The sequence below is a fragment of the Somniosus microcephalus genome, chromosome 9 (genome assembly GCF_052327205.1).
Source record: "Somniosus microcephalus isolate GS21.2 chromosome 9, FLI_Smic_1.0, whole genome shotgun sequence".
In the NCBI taxonomy this organism is placed as follows: domain Eukaryota; kingdom Metazoa; phylum Chordata; class Chondrichthyes; order Squaliformes; family Somniosidae; genus Somniosus; species Somniosus microcephalus.
Window position 1 is genome coordinate 122,458,333 of NC_140995.1, and position 21,520 is coordinate 122,479,852.

General features: G+C 43.3%; 1 protein-coding gene across 2 annotated transcripts in view; it reads left to right on the plus strand.

Moving 5' to 3' along the window:
- Window positions 1–21,520, plus strand: part of tnfrsf21 (tumor necrosis factor receptor superfamily, member 21) — a 75,857-nt gene that overhangs the window by 43,967 nt on the left and 10,370 nt on the right. For both annotated transcript variants that reach the window (XM_085997106.1, XM_085997107.1), the window contains exon 4: window positions 2,096–2,361. In XM_085997106.1, coding sequence (XP_085853232.1) covers window positions 2,096–2,361 — 266 coding nt within the window. The remainder of the gene's footprint in view (window positions 1–2,095; window positions 2,362–21,520) is intronic.

Here is a 21,520-nt window from a genome sequence, read left to right on the forward strand (position 1 = left end):
CTGACTATGATTAAGCTGAAGAGAAGCACCTCCAACTGATGGAACTACTGTTTATTGGAGTACTGTGAGGAGGATGGTGGCAATGAACTTGTACTTTTGTGGTGAGTGGTGCTGATCACCGTTCTGTTCATGAAGAGTTCTTGGTCTCTATGCCCATGAGAGCTCAAATTAAAACTTGGCTGTTTATTTATCAATGACCATCCTCCTGGTGGAAGTGGAGGATGAAAAGAGGTAATTACATAGGATATACAGCACAGAAACAGGCCATTCGGCCCAACCAGTCCATGCCGGTGTTTATGCTCCACACGAGCCTCCTCCCGGCTTTCCTCATCTAAATCTATCAGCATAACCCACTATTCCCTTCTCCCTCACATGCTTGCCTAGCCTTCCCTTAAATGCATCTATACTACTTGCTTCAACCACTCCCTGTGGTAGCAAGTTCCACATCCTCACCACTCTTTGGGTAAAGAAGTTTCTTCTGAATTCCCTATTGGATTTCTTGGTGACTATCTTATATTGATGGTCTCTAGTTATGCTCTTCCCCACAGAGTGGACAGAGAGAATGTTTCCACTTATCAAAATTTTTCATAATTTTAAAGACTAGGTTAAAGATTAGGTCACCCCTCAGTCTTTTTTCAAGAGAAAAGAGACCCAGCCTGTTCATCCTTTCCTGATAGGTATACCCTTGCATTTCTGGTACCATCCTTGTGAATCTTCTCTGCACCCTCTCCAGTGCCTCTATATCCTTTTTATAATATGGCGACCAGAACTGTACGCAGTACTCGAAGTGTGGTCTAACCAAGGTATTCGATACAGGTTTAGCATAACTTCCCTACTTTTCAATTCTATCCCTCTAGAAATAAACCCTAGTGCTTGCTTTGCCTTTTTTATGGCCTTGCTAACCTGTGTCACAACTTTTAATAATTTGTATATTTGTACCCTGAGATCCCTTTGTTCCTCTACCACAACTAGACTCGCACCCTCCAAGTAATAAGTGACTTCCCTATTCTTCCTACCAAAATGTAATGCCTGTAAAATCTGTGTTAAACTTCATTTGCCAATTAAATGCTCATTCTGCAAGTTGTTGCAGTCCTCCTCAGTATTGACTATTCTTCCCCCCCCCCCCCCCCCCCCCCCCTGCCATTTGGTGTCTTCTGCAAATTTAGAAGTTGTATTTTTGATCCTAAGTCTAAATCATTAATATAAATTGTGAACAGCAGTGGTCCCAGCACTGATCCTTGTGGACCACCACTACCCAGCTCCTGCCACTGTGAATAGCTACCCTTTTACTCCCACTCTCTGCTTTCTGTCCTGAAGCCAGCTAGCAATCCATTCTGCGACTTGTCCCCTGACCGCATTCCCTGACCTTGTTCATCAGTCTATTATGGGGTATCTTACCGAAGGCCTTTTAAAAAATCCAGATAAACTACATCTACTGCATTAGGTCCTCTTTGGGCTGAAATAGCTCCAAGATGATACACATGGCACTGGAAAAATTGAAAAGTCAACCCTTTATGGCAGATTGAATAATCTGATAACCAGGCAGCTCTGCAGTACTCCTCGGCACTTGATGTTTAATCGCTCAGCCTGGCTCATTAATAGGACTGGGGGATAGTAGACCTGTCATTGGGGTTGGAATTCATCCCACTTGCTCTAGATAATCCTGTAAGTAGTATTGTCATAGCTGGATAGTTGGTGTTCTATGCTAGTAAATTGCATGGATTTAGCTGGTTACATTCCAGTAGTACCGTATGCACACTTGTGGGACTTGACTTTGTCAACCTGCATTTAAGCTTTCTGGAGTTGAGCTTTATCTCTACAGTGACAGAGAGTGTGCACTTCATATCGAGCAAACTAAAACTACTTGTATGGATTTCTCAACCGCTTGCTTTGGAAACTCATTAAGTCGATGGGTTTCTACACAGTCGAACATTTAGCTTACTGGAAAGAGGTTTGTGTGACTGCTGAAGTTTGTTTATTGCCTGTTCGGGTTTAAACTTATTTGCAGGTTATGAAAGAATTGTCAAATGCATCAATAACAGCACATTGAACTAATTAGAAGCTATTACTAACCAGTTTATATTCCTTAAATTAGGTGTCGACATTCTGAAACTTGTGGCAGCTCAGATTGGTAGCCAATGGAAGGACATATATCAGTTTCTTGCCAATGCTACTGAACGGGAAGTAGCAGCTTTCTCTAATGGGTATTCAGCAGATCACGAACGAGCATATGCAGCCTTACAACACTGGACCATTCGAGATCCTGAAGCCAACCTGGCAAAACTCATTAGTGCTCTTCGTCGCTACAAGCGCAATGATGTGGTGGAAAACATCCGCGGACTGATGGAGGATACCTCCCAGGTTTGTGCCCACTCGGAACAACTTTCAATTATTACTTAATGGCAACTTAAACTCTGCAGGGACATATTTATAATATGTGATCGAGTGAAACTTTTCAGGAGAGAGGTTATTATTTTGAAGTGAATTTGTCAAGTTTTAGCCAAGAAGCTTTTTAGTAATTTGGGAGTAAGAGGGTAAATCAGACTGTTTCCTTGCACAATAATTATGGCCTTCTAGCAGGAAAAGCCAGCAAAGCAGACAGCATAAATGAGTTTGAGAAGTAACTAGATTCCTCTCTAGAGAGAGAAACGTATGAGGGATACAAGAAGGACTGCAGTAGGATATTCAGATCGAAGTGGTGGGCTTGTTGGACTTAATTTCCACCCCCCCCCCCCCCCCCCCCCACTCTCTATTAAAAGCACTGAATCTTTTCGGTGCAGTTCCACATGTGCTGACGGCTTTCCATGTCTTGCATGACTGTAGACAGATAATTTGAGGACATTGATAACAGCTGAGCCAAATCCTATCCCCATTTAGGTCTGCTGCATACTGTGTGTACTGAATTTAAAAACTCCCGTTTATATAAAAAAAAACCCTTCATAAGCTTATTGGCCATAAAATTGCAGTCGGCAGCATAACTAAGGAGTGCGCCGCCAACTTCCAAATGAAATCCGCACTTGCCTGGTGCAAAGCTCCAAGCGAAAACTTGCTTTGAAATGCTGCAGAGTTGTGCGCAACGTAGTATCCCAGGGTGCACAAGGATCACATTGGCTAGTGAAAGGAGCACTGTCCCATCAGGAAACCTAGAAAGCCCTGTTTTGACTGCTTTAAAGGAAGATACAAGTCAATTGTAATCCAGCCTACAGCAGAGTTAAGCATAGCAACCTGACCGCCTCACTCTAAATACTGGCTGGCCTTCACTCTTGGAACGCAAAACCCTGTCACTTCCGAATTGTGACGACTAAACCCTTTGGTCAATGAAAATAGATCAATAAAACTGGCAATACAGTTTTTTGGTTGATATTCAACTTTAAAATGAGAAGACTGGCTCTGCAAGATTAAAATAAAAGATTAAAACTATTTCATCCTTCAAACCAAGCCTGTACAGCTGCCTGGCAGGTTCTTTTATGTGTTCATTTTTAATTATGGCCATGAAATTGTAATTTTCTCAGCTTCCCCCCCCCCCCCCCCCCCCTTTACACTGTGCAAACAGACTCCTGCGCCTGTTTGCACCAGCTGTCAAACTTTCCAGCGTAATTGATGCGCAGTTGCTGGGCAATTAGCCCAACTTTTCACCAGCAATGAGGATTTGAAAGTCATAGCGGATCATCTTTCTATTCGGAACTTGACAGATCACAAGCTCATGCGGAAATCCCGAACTCGCGGTCAATTTAAAAGGTGGTATGACTGAGTACGCCATCATACTGACCATTAATTCATGGCCCTTATCTTTCAACTGAATAAATGTTTACTAACTGCTTTGGAATAGGTTTCCACAATGAGGTTATGAAAACAGGAATGTTTTGGTAAAAGAAGTAAATCTTGTAAGTTGTTGGAAGGTATCTAAAGCAACGTCTGTTGTGCAATTTATTGCATGTCCTATATGAAGCTACTATACATCATTTTGCTGTCTACCACAATGTTCTAGTTTGGAAAATGAACAATTTGATAAATGATTGAACTTTCCCATTATGTTCTAGCTGGTAATATTATTTGGGGGGTGGTGGGGAGGAAGAAAAGAGAAATTATTCGATATTTATCTGTATTTTGTCTACTGTAATGTCCTGACCATTTAAGAGCCCTGCAATATGATGGATAGTCCTTGGAATCAGCAGGTATTCTTATTGGTAAGTAAATACAACAATGACTTGCATTTATGTAGCACCTTTTAACGTAGTAAAACATCCTAAAGCGCTTCACAGGAGCGTTATCAGACAAAATTTGACACCAAGCCACAAGGAGATATTCGGACGATGACCAAAAGATTGGTCAGAGGTAGGTTTTAGGGAGTGTCTTAAAGGAGGAGAGAGGTGGAGAGGCGGGGTGGTTTAGGAAGGGAATTCTGGAGCTTGAGGCCTAGGCAACTGAAGGCGCCACCAGTGGTGTCGTGATTAAAATTGGGATGCACAGGAGGCCAGAATTGGAGGAGTGCAGAGATCTCAAAGGGTTGTAGGGCTGGACGAGGTTACAGAGATGGGGAGGGGTGAGACCATGGAGGGATTTGAAAACGAGGATGAGAATTTTAAAATGGAGGCGTTGCTGGACCGGGAGCTAATGTAGGTTAGTGAGCACGGGTGTGATGGGTGAACGGGACTTGGTGGGAGTTAGGAGCAGCAGAGTTTTGGATGAGCTCGTGTTTGTTTGTTAGAAGATGGCAGGCCAGCCAGGAGAACATTGCAATAGTCAAATCTAGAGGTAACAATGGCCTGAATGAGGGTTTCAGCAGCAGATGAACTGAGGCAAGGATGGAGTCACACAATGTTACCGAGCTTGAAGTAGGTGGTCATGGTGATGGAGCAGATATGTGGTTGGAAGCTCATCTCTGGGTCAAATATGACACCAAAGTTGTGAACGGTCTGGTTCAGCCTCAGACTGCTGCCAGGGAGAGGGATGAAGTCAGTGGCATGGGAACGGAGTTTGTGGCGAGGACCGAAGACCATTTTTAACCACCCCAAGTTCAAAAACGGAATACACTACCGTCTTTCAGACGAGATGTTAAACGGACGCCCCATTTCCCATCCCTGGAGGACAAAAACGATCCCACGGCACTATGAAGAATAAATCAATCATAGAATCATACAGCACAGAAGGAGGCCATTCATCCCATCGTGTCTGTGCTCCTTTTTGAAGAAGCTATCCAATTAATCCCACTCCCTTGCTCTTTTGCCATAGCTCTGCAAATGGTTCCCTTTTTAAGTATATAACCAATTCCCCCAGAAGAGCAATGGACTCTTCCCAGTGTCCTGGTCAGCGCTTATCCCGCAACCAACATCACTAAAACTGATTATCTGATTGCTGTTTGTGTGCTCAAATTGGATGCCGAGTTTCCCAACATTACAAGAGTAACTGCACTTCAAAAATACTTCATTGGCTATGATGTGCTTTGGGATAGCATGAGGTTGTGAAAGATGCTTTAAAAATACAAGTTATCTTTCTTTCTTCCCTCCCCTCAATTGATTGTTACCAAATGCCTTTTCTACTCCCTGCCACTGCACAGATACTCTGGATGGGGCCAAACCAATGCCCTGTATGGGCTCAGTATCGCATCTTGAGATTTATATTCTTTGCAGTACTGTATATAGCTTAAGTTCCTGATCGAAGTGAAATGTAAAGTTTGTTCAAGATTCATATTGCTAATGGGAAATCTTGAATCTACTAATCTCGTGACTAAATGCTGGGCACTATACTAAAGTAGAACATTAAGTCGAATCCAACTACGACCAGTTTCATCTTTCTTAGACACTTTTTTTGCCAGTGTATGAATGTAGAGAAAAGAGAAATGTGCTAATTTTAGATGACTCGCTTCCTGGCACTTCATGTGAATAACTGTTAGGTGATGCCTACCATTAAAATTTATCAAAAATCTGGTTACAATCTTGAGGTTCAAAGCTCTAATGTAAAGGAGAAGCTTAGGAAAAAGTAGAATGACGTGACTAGTTGAGCTAGAAAGTCAGCATGTCTTTGGACTGCTACCAATAGTTACTGCTGAACTCTTAGCATTTGTCCTGCATGAAAGGACATCTATCGTTCCTTATAGATACTCACAGGATTAGTTCTTGTGTTGCATCACACTTTGGTTGTTCTTCAAAGTAAGGCATTTGGATACAGTTATACATGAAGAGAGAAAATTGGTATGTTAGGATCCTGTTAAAATTTGCAGTTTGTGTCTGTTGATCTCTTGTTTTCATTTCATTGCCATTTGCTGAATTGCCAACATGCACTGTTGTAAGTAATTTAGACATTTTCTGCTGCCATTTTCACTGGGTGATGATCTCCCTCCCCCTCCCCCATTTTGAATGGTTTCAACGTCGTTCTGAACCACATAGTTCTTTGTGTTCCATGCAACAACAGCTTTGATGTTGCTCCGTTTGAATTTCTTGTTTCATTATGTAAAAATGTATTTTCTAATCAAAGGATCAAACTGATTTGTGTCACTGATTAGGTACCAGTGTACCTTCAATACCTTTTGATGTGAAAAATAGTTCTTTGAATTTGTGTGTGAAGCCTGTATTGAAGTTTGTTTTATGGGATTATGCAGCATGGCATTTGCCACATCTGTTCTCCATTGTGAATTTTATGTTTGTAGTTTGGATAATTTTGTTTTGAGAGTTGTTGCATCAAAGAAACTAGCAGAACTATTGAAACATGACCACAGTTCTCCTGAATTCTGATATTCTATCACATGAAAGGTTTAATCCCTCTTCCTGCTTCTGGGAGATGATGATGATAATACAGTGATATAGGAAATGTAAGACTATACCAAATGTTTTTGTCAGGCCAGAAACTGGAACTTTATCTTTTCAATCTATAAAGCCTGATTTAATTTGCAGACATTCTAATGAAGGGTCATCACCTATTACAGGCTTTCTCTTTGTATGTATGATATATTTAATTCCCTGTGGCTTTGACAAAAAAATTGCTGCCAAATATGGGGTAGAATTAAGTGTACTCCAAGCATGAGTGGGAGAAGATTACCTAACCAAAAGCTTATAAGGGATAATGTTGCTGGTAATCTTCCTCCTCCCTTTCCTTCATTTATCTTCTCTTTCCTGTTCCCAAAACAAAACATGAATGAATGATGGCAGTAACTATTTGTATGTGGCCACTGGACGACATTCAAAGAATGAAGAATAACAAGCCTACAATAAAATGTTATCTTGCTGGCCATCATTGATGAAAGTGACTAATGCAAGGGTCAGCTCATTAATTCAGAATTGTTTGAATTGTTTGAAATGTTTGCATCCCTAACAAGAGGACTAGTGATTGGTTACAGTAGGTGGATTTTATGAATACAGATTTTTGAATCTTTTCACTAAGAATGTATATTTGTTTCTTAAGAATGCAGCCTATTTTACCAAAGTGTATCATTAGAGTTCTTTTCAGTGTTTTTCTGTTCTGGAGCTAAAGTAGCACATATTATACTATAGACAAAGGTAATGAAATGCACACCCACAGAAAATTTGAGATGGGTGAGACTTGAAATTATAAATGACTTTCTGGCAGAAGGTAGTTTCCAAAATCTGCCTTTGCTTCCTGTCAACTTATTTGTATTCAGAACAATCCGTTCACTGGTCTGTTAGCAACATAATTTGTGGGACTGAATGTCGAATAAATTCAAAAACTCCATCTTGGTTTCTGTGTAGTTAGTCTAGGGAAATTATGCAAATCATTCAAACTACAAATCTACTTTTTTGGATAATTGAACTTGGACTTATGAGAACTTTTTGGGACGAAGTTTGCCAGTGATTTGATATTTGTACCATACATTTTCCTTCCATTGTTTTTGGAGATCCAAGTACAGTTAATGAACTGCATGATTTGTGTTCCTCATAGTCCGTTTCCTCTACTTCATTGCTCCTGTAGTTTAATCTGCATTACATTTGAAACAAAAATGTTTGCCCAGAAATTCCACTTTGTCAAGCAGCAGAATTCAGGTAGGAAGACCGCAGAGGAAATGGACGTTGAGGTGGAACCAACTTCTGCCCCTTGATGAATCTTGCAATAAATTCCGATGGGAGTGGGTGAGCAATTATTCCACCAGCCCCCCTGTCCAACACCATTTTGGGGTGAGTTGGCAGAAGGAATGGTTTCCAGGCATTTATTGCCAATCTTTAGTTGCCCTTGTGAAGGTTGTGGTAAGCCACCTTCTTGAACCACTGAAGTCAGTGTGATGAAGGTACTCCTACAGTGTTGTTAGATATGAAGTTCAAGGATTTTGACCCAGCAACTATGCAGGACCAGCGATATATGTCCAAGTCAGGATGGTGTGTGACTTGGAGACGTATGTGGAGGTGATTACGTTCTCATGTGCTTGCTGCCCATGTCCTTCTAGGTGGTAGAGGTCACGAGTTTGGGAGGTGCTGCTGAAGGAGCCTTGGTGAGTTGCTGCAGTGCATCTTGTAGATAGTATACACTGCAGCCACGGTATGCCGGTGGTGGAGGGAGTGGATGTTTAAGGTGGTGGATGGGCTGCTGATCAAGTGGGCTGCTTTGTCCTGAATGGTGTCAAGCTTCCCAAGTGCTATTGCAGCTGCACCCATCCAGGTAAGTGGAGAGTATTCCATCACACTCCTGATTTGTGCCTTTTAAGTGGTGGAGCCTTTGGGGAGTTGGGAAGTGAGCCACTCGTCACAGAATACCCAGTCTCTGACCTGCTCTTGTAGCCACAGTATTTATATGGCTGGTCCAGTTAAGTTTCTGGTCAATGGTGACCCCCAGGATGTTGATGGTGGTGGATTTGGCGATGGTAATGCCATTGATTGACATGGGGGATGGATACGCTCTTGCTTGAGATGGTCATTGCCTGGCGCTTGTGTGGTGTGAGCATTACTTGCCATTTATCAGCTCAAGTCTGGATGTTGTCCAGGTCTTGCTGCACGCAGGCATGAACTGGTTCATTATCTGAGGAATTGCGAATGGATCTGAACACACTAGTGTGCTATACACTTGTTTCCACTAGGTACTGAGTGTAGTCCAGGCTAGATCCTATCCTCGCGTGCACGATGGATGGATAGTGTGCTGATCCATTGCACCACCTAGTCAATCAATTCTGTATTAATTCATTCATGTAACACCTTAACATACATAGTTGCTTCAGATTGCAATTCATAAGCTTGTATAGTTGTTAAACATTCATTCCTGAATTTTGTAGATGTTAAAGCAGAATCTTTTCCTTCAAAAGATAAGTGTATACAGTTCTGTTTCCAGGTGATGTAAGAAGCAACAGGTGCAGGGAAATTGGTTTAGACCAGTAATGAGTCACTTGTGTATTTATAGGGAGCGGCAAGAAGACTGCGTTGTTGGAGAAACAGATTGGCAGTATGGCTTCTGCAAGTTTAAAACTATGGTGAAATACATTAAATTTCTCGCTCTCCCGCTCGTGTGCGCTCTCCCACCCACCCTCGTGCCCTCTTTCCTTTCTCTCTCTCTCCTCCTTTCTCTCTCCTCTCCTCCTTCTTTCTCTCTCCTTTCCCTCTCCTCCTCCTTTCTCTCTCCTTTCCCTCTCCTCCTCCTTCTTTCTCTCTCCTCCTCCTCCTCCTTCTTTCTCTCTCCTCCTCCTTCTTTCTCTCTCCTCCTCCTTCTTTCTCTCTCCTCCTCCTTCTTTCTCTCTCCTCCTCCTTCTTTCTCTCTCCTCCTCCTTCTTTCTCTCTCCTCCTCCTTCTTTCTCTCTCCTCCTCCTTCTTTCTCTCTCCTCCTCCTCCTTTCTCTCTCCTCCTCCTCCTTTCTCTCTCCTCCTCCTCCTTCTTTCTCCTCCTCCTCCTTCTTTCTCCTCCTCCTTTCTCCTCCTCCTTCTTCTTTCTCTCTCCTCCTTCTTCTTTCTCTCTCCTCCTTCTTCTTTCTCTCTCCTCCTTCTTCTTTCTCTCTCCTCCTTCTTCTTTCTCTCTCCTCCTTCTTCTTTCTCTCTCCTCCTTCTTCTTCTTTCTCTCTCCTCCTTCTTCTTCTTTCTCTCTCCTCCTTCTTCTTCTTTCTCTCTCCTCCTTCTCCTCCTTCTCTCTCCTCCTTCTCCTCCTCCTCTCTCCTCCTTCTTCTCCTTCTCTCTCCTCCTTCTCCTCCTTCTCTCTCCTCCTTCTCTCTCCTCCTTCTCTCTCCTCCTTCTCTCTCCTCCTTCTCTCTCCTCCTTCTCTCTCCTCCTTCTCTCTCCTCCTTCTCTCTCCTCCTTCTCTCCTCCTTCTCTCTCCTCCTTCTCTCTCCTTCTTTCTCTCTCCTCCTCCTCCTTTCTCTCTCCTCCTCCTCCTTTCTCTCTCCTCCTCCTCCTTTCTCTCTCCTCCTCCTCCTTTCTCTCTCCTCCTCCTCCTTTCTCCTCCTCCTCCTTTCTCTCTCCTCCTCCTTCTTTCTCCTCCTCCTCCTTCTTTCTCCTCCTCCTTCTTCTTTCTCTCTCCTCCTCCTTCTTTCTCTCCTCCTTCTTCTTTCTCTCTCCTCCTTCTTCTTCTTTCTCTCTCCTCCTTCTTCTTTCTCTCTCCTCCTTCTTCTTTCTCTCTCCTCCTTCTTCTTTCTCTCTCCTCCTTCTTCTTTCTCTCTCCTCCTTCTCTCTCCTCCTTCTCCTCCTTCTCTCTCCTCCTTCTCCTCCTTCTCTCTCCTCCTTCTTCTCCTTCTCTCTCCTCCTTCTCTCTCCTCCTTCTCCTCCTTCTCTCTCCTCCTTCTCTCTCCTCCTTCTCTCTCCTCCTTCTCTCTCCTCCTTCTCTCTCCTCCTTCTCTCTCCTCCTTCTCTCTCCTCCTTCTCTCTCCTCCTTCTCTCTCCTCCTTCTCTCTCCTCCTTCTCCTTCTTTCTCTCTCCTCCTCCTCCTTTCTCTCTCCTCCTCCTCCTTTCTCTCTCCTCCTCCTCCTTCTTTCTCCTCCTCCTCCTCCTTCTTTCTCCTCCTCCTCCTTCTTTCTCCTCCTCCTTCTTCTTTCTCTCTCCTCCTTCTTCTTTCTCTCTCCTCCTTCTTCTTTCTCTCTCCTCCTTCTTCTTTCTCTCTCCTCCTTCTTCTTTCTCTCTCCTCCTTCTTCTCCTTCTCTCTCCTCCTTCTCCTCCTTCTCTCTTCTCCTTCTCTCTCCTCCTTCTCCTCCTTCTCTCTCCTTCTCTCTCCTCCTTCTCTCTCCTCCTTCTCCTCCTCCTTCTCCTCCTTCTCTCTCCTCCTTCTCTCTCCTCCTTCTCTCTCCTCCTTCTCTCTCCTCCTTCTCTCTCCTCCTTCTCTCTCCTCCTTCTCTCTCCTCCTTCTCCTTCTTTCTCTCTCCTCCTCCTCCTTTCTCTCTCCTCCTCCTCCTTTCTCTCTCCTCCTCCTCCTTCTTTCTCCTCCTCCTTCTTCTTTCTCTCTCCTCCTTCTTCTTTCTCTCTCCTCCTTCTTCTTTCTCTCTCCTCCTTCTTCTTTCTCTCTCCTCCTTCTTCTCCTTCTCTCTCCTCCTTCTTCCTCCTCCTTCTCTCTCCTCCTTCTCTCTCCTCCTTCTCCTCCTTCTCTCTCCTCCTCCTCCTCCTCCTCCTCCTCCTATGTTGCAACATTTAAATAAATTACCTGCACTTCTGTCGCATGGAAAACCTTTTAACATCTTTTTAAGCACTGCTTTCACTGTCCTAGTTACTTGGCAGAATTTGAGCTCAGACTTCAAAGGCTGGATCTCTACCATTTATACAGCATAAACTTTAGTGAATAACAACTGCACCTTTCCTGTGGGTCGACGTGTCATCAGTCAATACCCATTAATGTTTAATTCACTCAGACTCAATGCAGCATTGTTTTAAGATGTTGAAGGTGGGGAAATTAGTGATGGTGGTGCCGTTCAAGGTTAGGGAGGTATTATCTTGTTTGAGATGGTCATTTCTTGGTACTTAAAGTGGCAGGAATATTACCTGCCACTCATCAGCCCAAGCCTGGATGTTGTCCAGCTGCTGCTGTAATAAGTTGGTATAGGTTGCTTAGAATCATAGAAATTGACAGCACAGAAGGAGGCCGTTCAGCCCGTCGTGCCTGTGCTGGCTCTTTGAAAGAGCAGTCGTGCTTCGTTCCACATTCCCACTTTTTGTCCGTAACACGAAGTTCCTCCATTCTCAAGTACCTGTCGAGCTCCTTTTAAAAATTATTTGTGGAATCCGTTTCCACCACCTTTTCTAGTAGAGCATTTGAGATCCTGGCAACTGAGTGGAAAAAATGTCGTCTCATCTTTCCTCCTAGATCTTTTGCCAATGATTTTAAGTCTATGACCACTAGTTTTTTTTTTATTCATTGATGGGATGTGGGTGTCGCTGGCTAGGCCTGCATTTAGTGCCCATCCCTAATTGCCCTTGAGAAGATGGTGGTGAGCCGCCGCCTTGAACCGCTGCAGTCCATATGGTGTAGGTACACCCACAATGCTGTTAGGAAGGGAGTTCCAGGATTTTGGCCCAGCGACAGTGAAGGAACGGCGATACAGGTCCAAGTCAGGATGGTGTGTGGCTTGGAGGGGAACTTGTAGGTGGTGATGTTCCCATGCATCTGCTGCCCTTGTCCTTCTAAGTGGTAGAGGTCGTGGGTTTGGAAGGTGCTGTTGAAGGAGCTTTGGCAAGTTGCTGCAGTGCCTCTTGTAGATGGTACACACTGCAGCCACAGTGTGCCGGTGGTGGAGGGAGTGAATGTTGAAGGTGGTGGATGGATGGAGTGCCAATCAAGCGGGCTGCTTTATCCTGAATGGTGTCGAGCTTCTTGAGTGTTGTTGGAGCTGCACTCATCCAGGCAAGTGGAGAGTATTCCATCACACTCCTGACTTGTGCCTTGTAGATGGTGGAAAGGCTTTGGGGAGTCAGGAGGTGAGACACTCGCCGCAGAATTCCCAGCCTCTGGCCTGCTCTTGTAGCCACAGTATTTATATGGCTGGTCCAGTTCAGTTTCTGATCAATGGTAACCCCCAGGATGTTGATAGTGGGGGATTCAGCGATGGTAATGCCATTGAATGTCAAGGGGAGATGGTTAGTCTCGCTTGTTGGAGATGGTCATTGCCTGGCACTTGTGTGGTGCGAATGTTACTTGCCACTTGTCAGCCCAAGTCTGAATGTTGTCCAGGTCTTGCTGTATATGGACACGGACTGCGTCAGCATCTGACGAGTCTCGAATGGTGCTGGACAGTGTGCAATCATCAGCGAACATCCCCACTTCTGACCTTATGATGGAGGGAAGGTCATTGATGAAACAGCTGAAGATGGTTGGGCCTAGGACACTGCCCTGAGGAACTCCTGCAGTGATGTCATGTGATTGAGATGAATGACCTCCAACAACCACAGCCAACTTCCTTTTGTGCTAGGTATGATTCCAACCAATGGAGAGTTTTCCCCTTGATTCCCATTGACTTCAGTTTTGTTAGGGCTCCTTGATGCCACACTCGATCAAATGCTGCCTTGATGTCAAGGGCAGTCACTCTCACCTCCCCTCGAGTTCAGCTCTTTTGTCCATGTTTGGACCAAGGCTGTAATGAGGTCAGGAGCTGAGTGGCCCTGGCAGAACCCAAACTGGGCGTCAGTTAGCAGGTTATTGCTGAGTAAGTGCTGCTTGATAGCACTGTCGACGACACCTTCCATCACTTTGCTGATGATTGAGAGTAGACTGATGGGACGGTAATTGGCCGGGTCGGATTTGTCCTGCTTTTTGTAGACAGGACATACTTGGGCAATTTTCCACATTGCCGGGTAGATGCCAGTGTTGTAGCTGTACTGGAACAGCTTGGCTAGGGACGCAGCTAGTTCTGGAGCACAAGTCTTCAGTACTATTGCCGGAATGTTGTCAGGGCCCATAGCCTTTGCAGTATCCAGTGTCTTCAGCCGTTTCTTGACATCACATGGAGTGAATTGAATGGGCTGAAGACTGGCATCTGTGATGCTGGGGACCTCAGGAGGAGGCCGAGATGGATCATCCACTCGGCACTTCTGGCTGAAGATAGTTGCAAATGCTTCAGCCTTGTCTTTTGCACTCGCGTGCTGGGCTCCACCATCATTGAGGATGGGGATATTTTTGGAACCTCCTCCTGCTGCTAACTGTTTAATTGTCCACCACCACTCACGACTGGATGTGGCAGGACTGCAGAGCTTTGATTTGATCCGATGGTTGTGAGATCGCTTAGCTCTGTCTATTGCATGTTGCTTCCGTCGTTTGGCATGCAAGTAGTCCTGTGTTGTAGCCTCGCCAGGTTGACACCTCATTTTTCGGTATGCCTGTTGCTGTTCCCGGCATGCTCTCCTCCACTCTTCGTTAAACCAGGGTTGATCTCCCGGCTTGATGGTAATGGGAGTGAGGGATATGCCGGGCCATGAGGTTACAGATTGTGGTTGAATACAATTCTGCTGCTGCCGATGGCCCACAGTGCCTCATGGATGCTCAGTTTTGAGTTGCCAGATCTGTTCGAAATCTGTCCCATTTAGCACGGTGGTCGTGCCACACAACATGGTGGAGGGTATCCTCAACATGAAGACGGGACTTCGTCTCCACAAGGACTGTGCGGTGGTCACTTCCACCAATGCTGTCATGGACAGATGCATCTGCAACAAGTAGATTGGTGAGGACATGATCAAGTAGGTTTTTCCCTCTTGTTTGTTCCCTCACCACCTGTCGCAGACCCAGTCTGGCAGCTATGTCCTTTAGGACTCGGCCAGCTCGGTCAGTTGTGGTGCTACCGAGCCACTCTTGGTGATGGACATTGAAGTCCCCCCACCCAGAGGACATTTTGTGCCCTTGCTACGCACTAGAGGGAATAATTTATCTCTCTCTACTCTGATCAAAACCTCTCATCATCTTGAAAACCTCTATTAGGTCACCTTCTCTGTTCCAAGGAAAACAACAACAATTTGTACCTATATATAGCGCCTTTAACGTAGTAAACCGTCCCAAGGCGCTTCACAGGAGTATAATGAGACAAAAATTTGATACCAAGCCACATAAGGAGAAATTAGGGCAGGTGACCAACAGCTTGATCAAAGAGAGGTTTTAAGGAGCGTCTTAAAGGAGGAGAGCGAGGCAGAGAGATTTAGGCAGGGAATTCCAGAGCTTCGGGCCTAGGCAACAGAAGGCACGGTCACCAATGATTGAGTGATTTATAATCGGGGATGCTCGAGGGCAGAATTAGAGAAGGGCAGATATCTCGGGGTTGTGGGGCTGAAGGAGATTAGAGATGGGGAGTGGTAAGGCCATGGAGGGATTGGAAAACAATGATGAGAATTTTGAAATCGAGGCATTGCTTAACCAGGAGCACAGGGGTGATGGGCGAACGGGACTTGGTGCGAGTTAGGACACGGGCAGCTGAGTTTTGGATGACCTCAAGTTTACGTAGGGTAGAATGTGGGAGGCCAGCCAGGAGTGCATTTGAATAGTCAAGTCCAAAGGTAATAAAGGCATGGATGAGGGTTTCAGCAGCGGATGAGCCAAGGCAAGGGCGGAGACGGGCTATGTTACGGAGGTGGAAATAGGTAGTCTTCGTTATGCTGCGGCTATGTGGTCGGAAGCTCATTTCGGGGTCAAATATGACGACCAAGGTTGCAAACGGTTCCAACTTTTCCAACCTCTCCTCATAACTGAAGTCGCACATTCCTGGTAAACCTCCTCTGTACCCTTTTTAAGACCTTTATATCTTTCCTGAAGTGTGGTGCCAGAATTGTCCACAGTACTCCAGCTGAATCCTAACCAGTGATTTTAGGAAGTCCTAGCATGATCTCTCTGCTTTTATATTCTATGTCTCTATTTATAAACCCAAGTAACTAATATGCTTTTTTTAACCACCATATCAACTTGTCCTGCTACCTTTTTAAGGATTTGTGTATATCAACATCAAGGTGTCTCTGTTCATCTACACTTTTCAAAATCATGCCATTTGTAGTACACTGTCTTTGCATATTAGTCATCCCAAAGTGCATTACCATACTTCTCTGCATTTAACTCCATCTGCCATGTTTCTGCCCATTTCACAATCCTGTCCGTCATCCTAAAGCTGATAACTGTCTTCATCATTATCTACTACTTTGCCAAATTTCGTATCCTCTGCAAACTTTATAATGCTGCTCCCTACACCCAAGTCTAGGCCATTTATAAAAATTGCAAAGAGTAATGGACCCAAAACTGACCCTTGGGGAACACCACCGCAAACCACCTCCCAGCCTGAAAAACATCCATCCATCCACCACCCTTTGCTTACTGTCACTTTCCCATTAATTCCAAGGGCTTCCAGCTTCTTAATAAGCCTCCTGTGTGGCACTTGTTGAATGCCTTCTGAAAGTCCACATATACAACATCTACTACACTACCTTGATCAACCTTCTCTGTTACCTCATCAACCAATTCAATCAAGTTAGTCAGACATGATTTGCTTTAAAAAAAATCCATTATCACAGGAGTTGTGACTGGAGCTGAACACTGGAATAGTCAGCGAACAGCTCCACTCCTGATCTTATGATCGAAGGGAAGTCATTGATGAAGTAGGGAAACTGGTTGGACTGAGGACTCTTGCCTGAGGAACTCCTACAGTGATGTTCTGTGACTGTGTGTTTGGCCTCCAACAGTTACGATCATCTTTCATGCATGATTCCAGCCACTGGAAGGTTATCCCTCTGACCCTCATTGATGTCCGTTTTTCTTGGGCTGTTGGTGTCGTGCTCAGTTAAATGCACCCTTGATGTTGATGGCAGCTGCTCTCGCCTTAAAAAACTGAATTATGTAGTAATAATGTGAGTTATGTAAGGAATATATATGCCCTGTTTGTACAGTGTGTTTTCATGTGCTTAGCAGGGTAGATAGAATCATACTGTTTTCAGTAGTTATGGGGCCAAAGGGGAATTCAATTCCAGTATTAGTCAGAAACTGTGTACAATCAAGATTAGATTGTATAGGTGGATGGAGGAAAAAGGGTTGAAGGGACATAGGAGTAGGGTGGGTAAATGTGATTAGCACTATTCATTTGTGTGTAGGGTAAACACTGACAAACTGGTTGGGACGAATGCCATGTTTTCATGTTGTAACTTGTATGTATTTCTCTGTATACTTGTTTTTTTACGTGCTATATTCAATCCCTGGTGCTGAGTTAGCTGATCTCAGGTGGTGGAAGGAGTACATTTAGCCTCAGGAGTTCCACTACTTGCTATCCAGGGACTCTTGCTGGAAAATGTACCTTTTTGGTTGGATGAGAATGCATCTGGCTTGGCCGATATACCAGTGATTTGAATAGCTTACTGACGATTGCAAATTGGCTCATAAGAACAGAACAGATACTGAGTAATGCTGCTAGTGTTTGTGGCCCTGTACATTAGCACAAGAGCATGAATCACCACCTTCAGGAATGGCGGAAGGAAAAGCATTTATGTTTTGAAGACCGTTCTAGTCGAGGGGTACTGTTATTCAGTCATGTCTCTCCAGAATCAAATGACTAGCACTTTAAATATTGACTTGGTAAAGCTAATGAAACTATATTGACGGGCTTATGTCGGCCAGAAGTAGGAGGCCTGCAGCACAGTTGTAGATAAGGTAACTACCAGCAATTCCGATTAGAGGGAGGCCACCTAGTAATTTTGGAAATGAGAACTGGACAGAAGTAGTCCAGTTGTCAATTGTTGGTTTGTTTATTTTTGAAGTGACTGTCTGCATATATAATCTGCTGTTTTGCTTTAGCTCAAAGCATTTCTTTTAGAAAATAAATTTCCTGCTTCTGTCTGGTTTTACTCTGACCAAAACATGGCCACTGTAGTTGCAAGGCTTGAATGAGAATTCAACTCCAATTACTTTAATTGAGACAGATTTATTTGGGGTTCTATGTAGAATTATGATTCAGTTAATGCTTGAATTTTATATGGTGACTGAGTTTAGTTTTGAAACTATTTAATATTTTTATTCCAAGAAAAAAAAGTAAATGCATATCAAACCTCACCCCAGCTCCATGATTGTGTTGCAATGCCTTCTAGATTGAGCTAATGATATTTTGAAGGTGCTGAGAAGAACTGGTTTCCATCATATGTTTATGATGCAAAGAATTGTTTACGCACATGGCCTTTAAAACAAGAGAAACATCCAAATGCTACTTAGCCCATGAGAGGCTTGCAAAGCAGCTTCATTTGGATCTGATTTTTCAATAATTGGCTTTTTAGGAGAATGTATTCAAAAAAAATTAAACCAGAATATCAAAGTTCTATTGGCTCCCCAAACTTTCCTCGTTATTTCAAATTTATTGCACTAATTTGTTGATTTTAGCTCATCGTAGAATGAAGTGCTTATTAGACTAACTATACATTAAGATTGGCACTAACTTAGCAAGTGGATCATTGTGGAAGGGTTTGATTGTTGCTTTGGTATCAAGAATCTATAACAAAACAAGTTCTAAATCTGGCCTCTGCCTCAACTGTTCTTTGTGGTAAAGGATGCCGTGCTCTTAACGACTCTCTGTATAAAGACATTTCTCCTAACCCCTCTGATCACTCTCTGGTAATTTTAAATTGATGACTCCTTGTCACTGACTCCCCAACAAGAGGAAATCGTCTTTCCCTGTTCATCCTATTCAAACCCTTCATATTTTGCTTTTAACCATAAAATACAATGGCCCATAATTTGCTGTGCTGTTACTTAGACTTGCCCTTGCATGTTTAGGTTTTTTAAACTTTTGCATAGCAAGTTGCTGAAAGTGCGAGCTGATAACATCACATCGAGGGAAACAGGGCATCTGGGACCGGAGTGAATAGGGCAAGCAACTGTGTATCTCCTTAACCAATCCGATTGAAGGATTGCAAAATTAACAACACAAAGACTGAGAAGGAAGTGTAAGTTAGAGTGGGTGAATTCCATGTCAAATCAGGCACAAAGAGAAATAAAGAGAGGGAAAGAAAGATTGGATAATCGGCCGGGGGGGGGGGAGAAAGACAGAAAGGAAAAGTCAAAAACTTAATTAAAATTTGACATTTTAAAAATCTCCAATTAGAATCTGAAGGAATGCGACTCCACACTTGTAATAGTTAATTTTCAGTGCTAGAGAGGTTGGCTGGCAGTAATTAATACTTCTCATGTCGTTAAAAGGTTTCTTAGACTGAAATGGACAAGACTTAACTTTCTGTGGCGAGATTTGTTTGCATCTACCACAGAAATACAGCAACTCCACGCAGTTGAATGCATTTCAATGGTGAGGCAGCCAGCGAGATTCCATTTCCGTGAAGCTAACAGCAGAGCAGCGCATCTCGGACAGCAACTTTTGGATTTCCACGTTTAACCGTGATCTTCCCTTGCCTAAAGTTGCTGTAGCGTTTGCGCATAAATAACTCTGAATGCTCTTTGCTTTGCCATTATTTTGACAGCAAATTATGGGCCATTAACTCTCCTCTTGGCCTTCTCTGCTCCAGATGAAATAGTTTTTCAAATCTCTTCCTAAATATAGTTTTCCATCCCCTGGCAGCATCTTAGTAAGTGTACACACTCTCTGGCTTTAATGCCCTGCCTATAATAGTGTGTCTAAATCTGCACAGTTGGTATATAATTTATTTCTCAGACTCTTGCACTTTAAAAGGTTAGCTATATTACATTTCAACTTTCCTGCAAAGTTTCGTTTTGGTTGACCAAAAGGTCATTTCCATAAATGGACAGATCTGAAACCTGTCTCGTTATTTACACCATGTATAAGATAGCATGCCCAGGATTAACTGTTCTCTCCTAATTACATTGTCAAAGACTGTCCATTAGACAGAATGTGCACCACTTTATCCTACCTCCCTTAACAGGTGGAAATACTAGTAGACTTTCGGGTATAGGTCAAATGTACTTATAAGTTAGCAGAAGCAACAAGATACTAAACTAGCACAAGACTTTTTTGGGGGGAAAAATAGAATCTCTTCATAAGGGTTATAATGGCCTCTTCAGAACATGATTTTACAGTCTGATGTGTAACACAAGACTTTTAGATGAAACCATTTTGCTTGGGCTTTCATGATACAATATTGTGTACGACAACTTTCATCCATAAAGTTCAGATCTCCAGCCAGAACTGAAAACTGAGACAGCCCTAATGTTTATCCAGTTCCAAAGCCTCTGAAACCAATCATAAAGGATTAAATGCTGATGAGTAGGTGCTCACACATACTGTTTCTAATTTCCTGCTGATGCCTCGACCATGTAGTTTAATGGTACTTCAAACAAAAACCCTGTATCCAGGCTAATTTGAGTCAATTGACCTGGCCTGGTCTAATAGCCAGCTTATCTCTGACCTGACTCTTTTGCTTGGAGGGGGTGAGGGGATAAAATGCAGGGGGAAGGGGGAAATTGTAAGAATTCATTTTGAACTTGTCTAATAATGAGCAATTTTCATCTTGTCGTATTTGTGCCAAGATCATACCTCCTGTACATTATACATTTTCTTTTTGCTCTCCAGTTTCTTTTTCAAATATAACATTTCCTTAAGTTGAAACAAAAATGTATGATTTTTTAAAGTTAACTTTAATGTCCTTTTGTATTGCAGCATTGCTGCTAGAATGACTAGGGGCTCTTGTTGCTCTCGAATAAGGCAAGTTGGATTTCAGAATATTGGTAGCAAAGGGAAAGAAACTGCTATCCAATTTGTTTAATTTTTTTTTTAAAAAAGAGATTTCACTTTGTTACCCCGCGGGGACTAACTTTCACCATGTCCATTGCAGGCCAGCAATGTGGAAATGGGCTGAGTGCCAGAAAAAGCAGTAACTAGGAGCAGAGCATGGCCTTCTCAAGCAGCTGTCGTATTGTTTATATTACAGCACTGTTGTTGATAAGCAACCTTTTAATTGAAGGGGATCTAAAATACCAACTTTGGCATGTTGTTTCTCCCTGTTCCCTGATATGCTACCAGACTCTGCACCAGTTGTGGCCAAAAGTGAGGCAGATGATCTATTGCCAGGCCATTGTCATTACTGCTCTGGACTAGTTATTAAGAGGTTTGTCAGTGTGGTGTGGACTTCGATCAGTTTTTTTCCCACTGGGAGATACTTTGTCTCAGCTCCTCTTAGAATCAGGCTCTTAGTGGTGTGGGGTTCACAGCGCAGAAACATAATTAACCACTCCACAGCATTGTGCAATGTGTTGCATGTCTGCACTGCATTAAGTATGTTTTCTAGTTCATTTCCAGATCATGTAAAGTGTGCATAGTTGTGGTCTGTCTTTATTGGAATAAGATTGTCACTTGCTCAGTAAATAGTGACATTGTCCTTCATGAGTAATTCTGTTGTACAGAATACAGGTACATCTAGTCATACATAGTTGTTCAAAATATATGGATTTTCATTATCTGCTTCAAGATCGCCATTAACAGTAGTACCTGCTTCCCGTGAGTAGTTGTAAGAGACAAGTTTAAGATTAGTTCATTTAAAACCAAATATGGAATCTGACTGAAAACATTTTGGTAGTAGCTTAAGTATAGGCAAGTTTACCACCGAAATACTGGCTTTATCACTGATCATGGCATCTACTACTTGATGGTGACTCTGAGTAAAAGCCGTCATCCCTGGTGTGGCTTGTGGTTACATCGGGATAGCCAATTC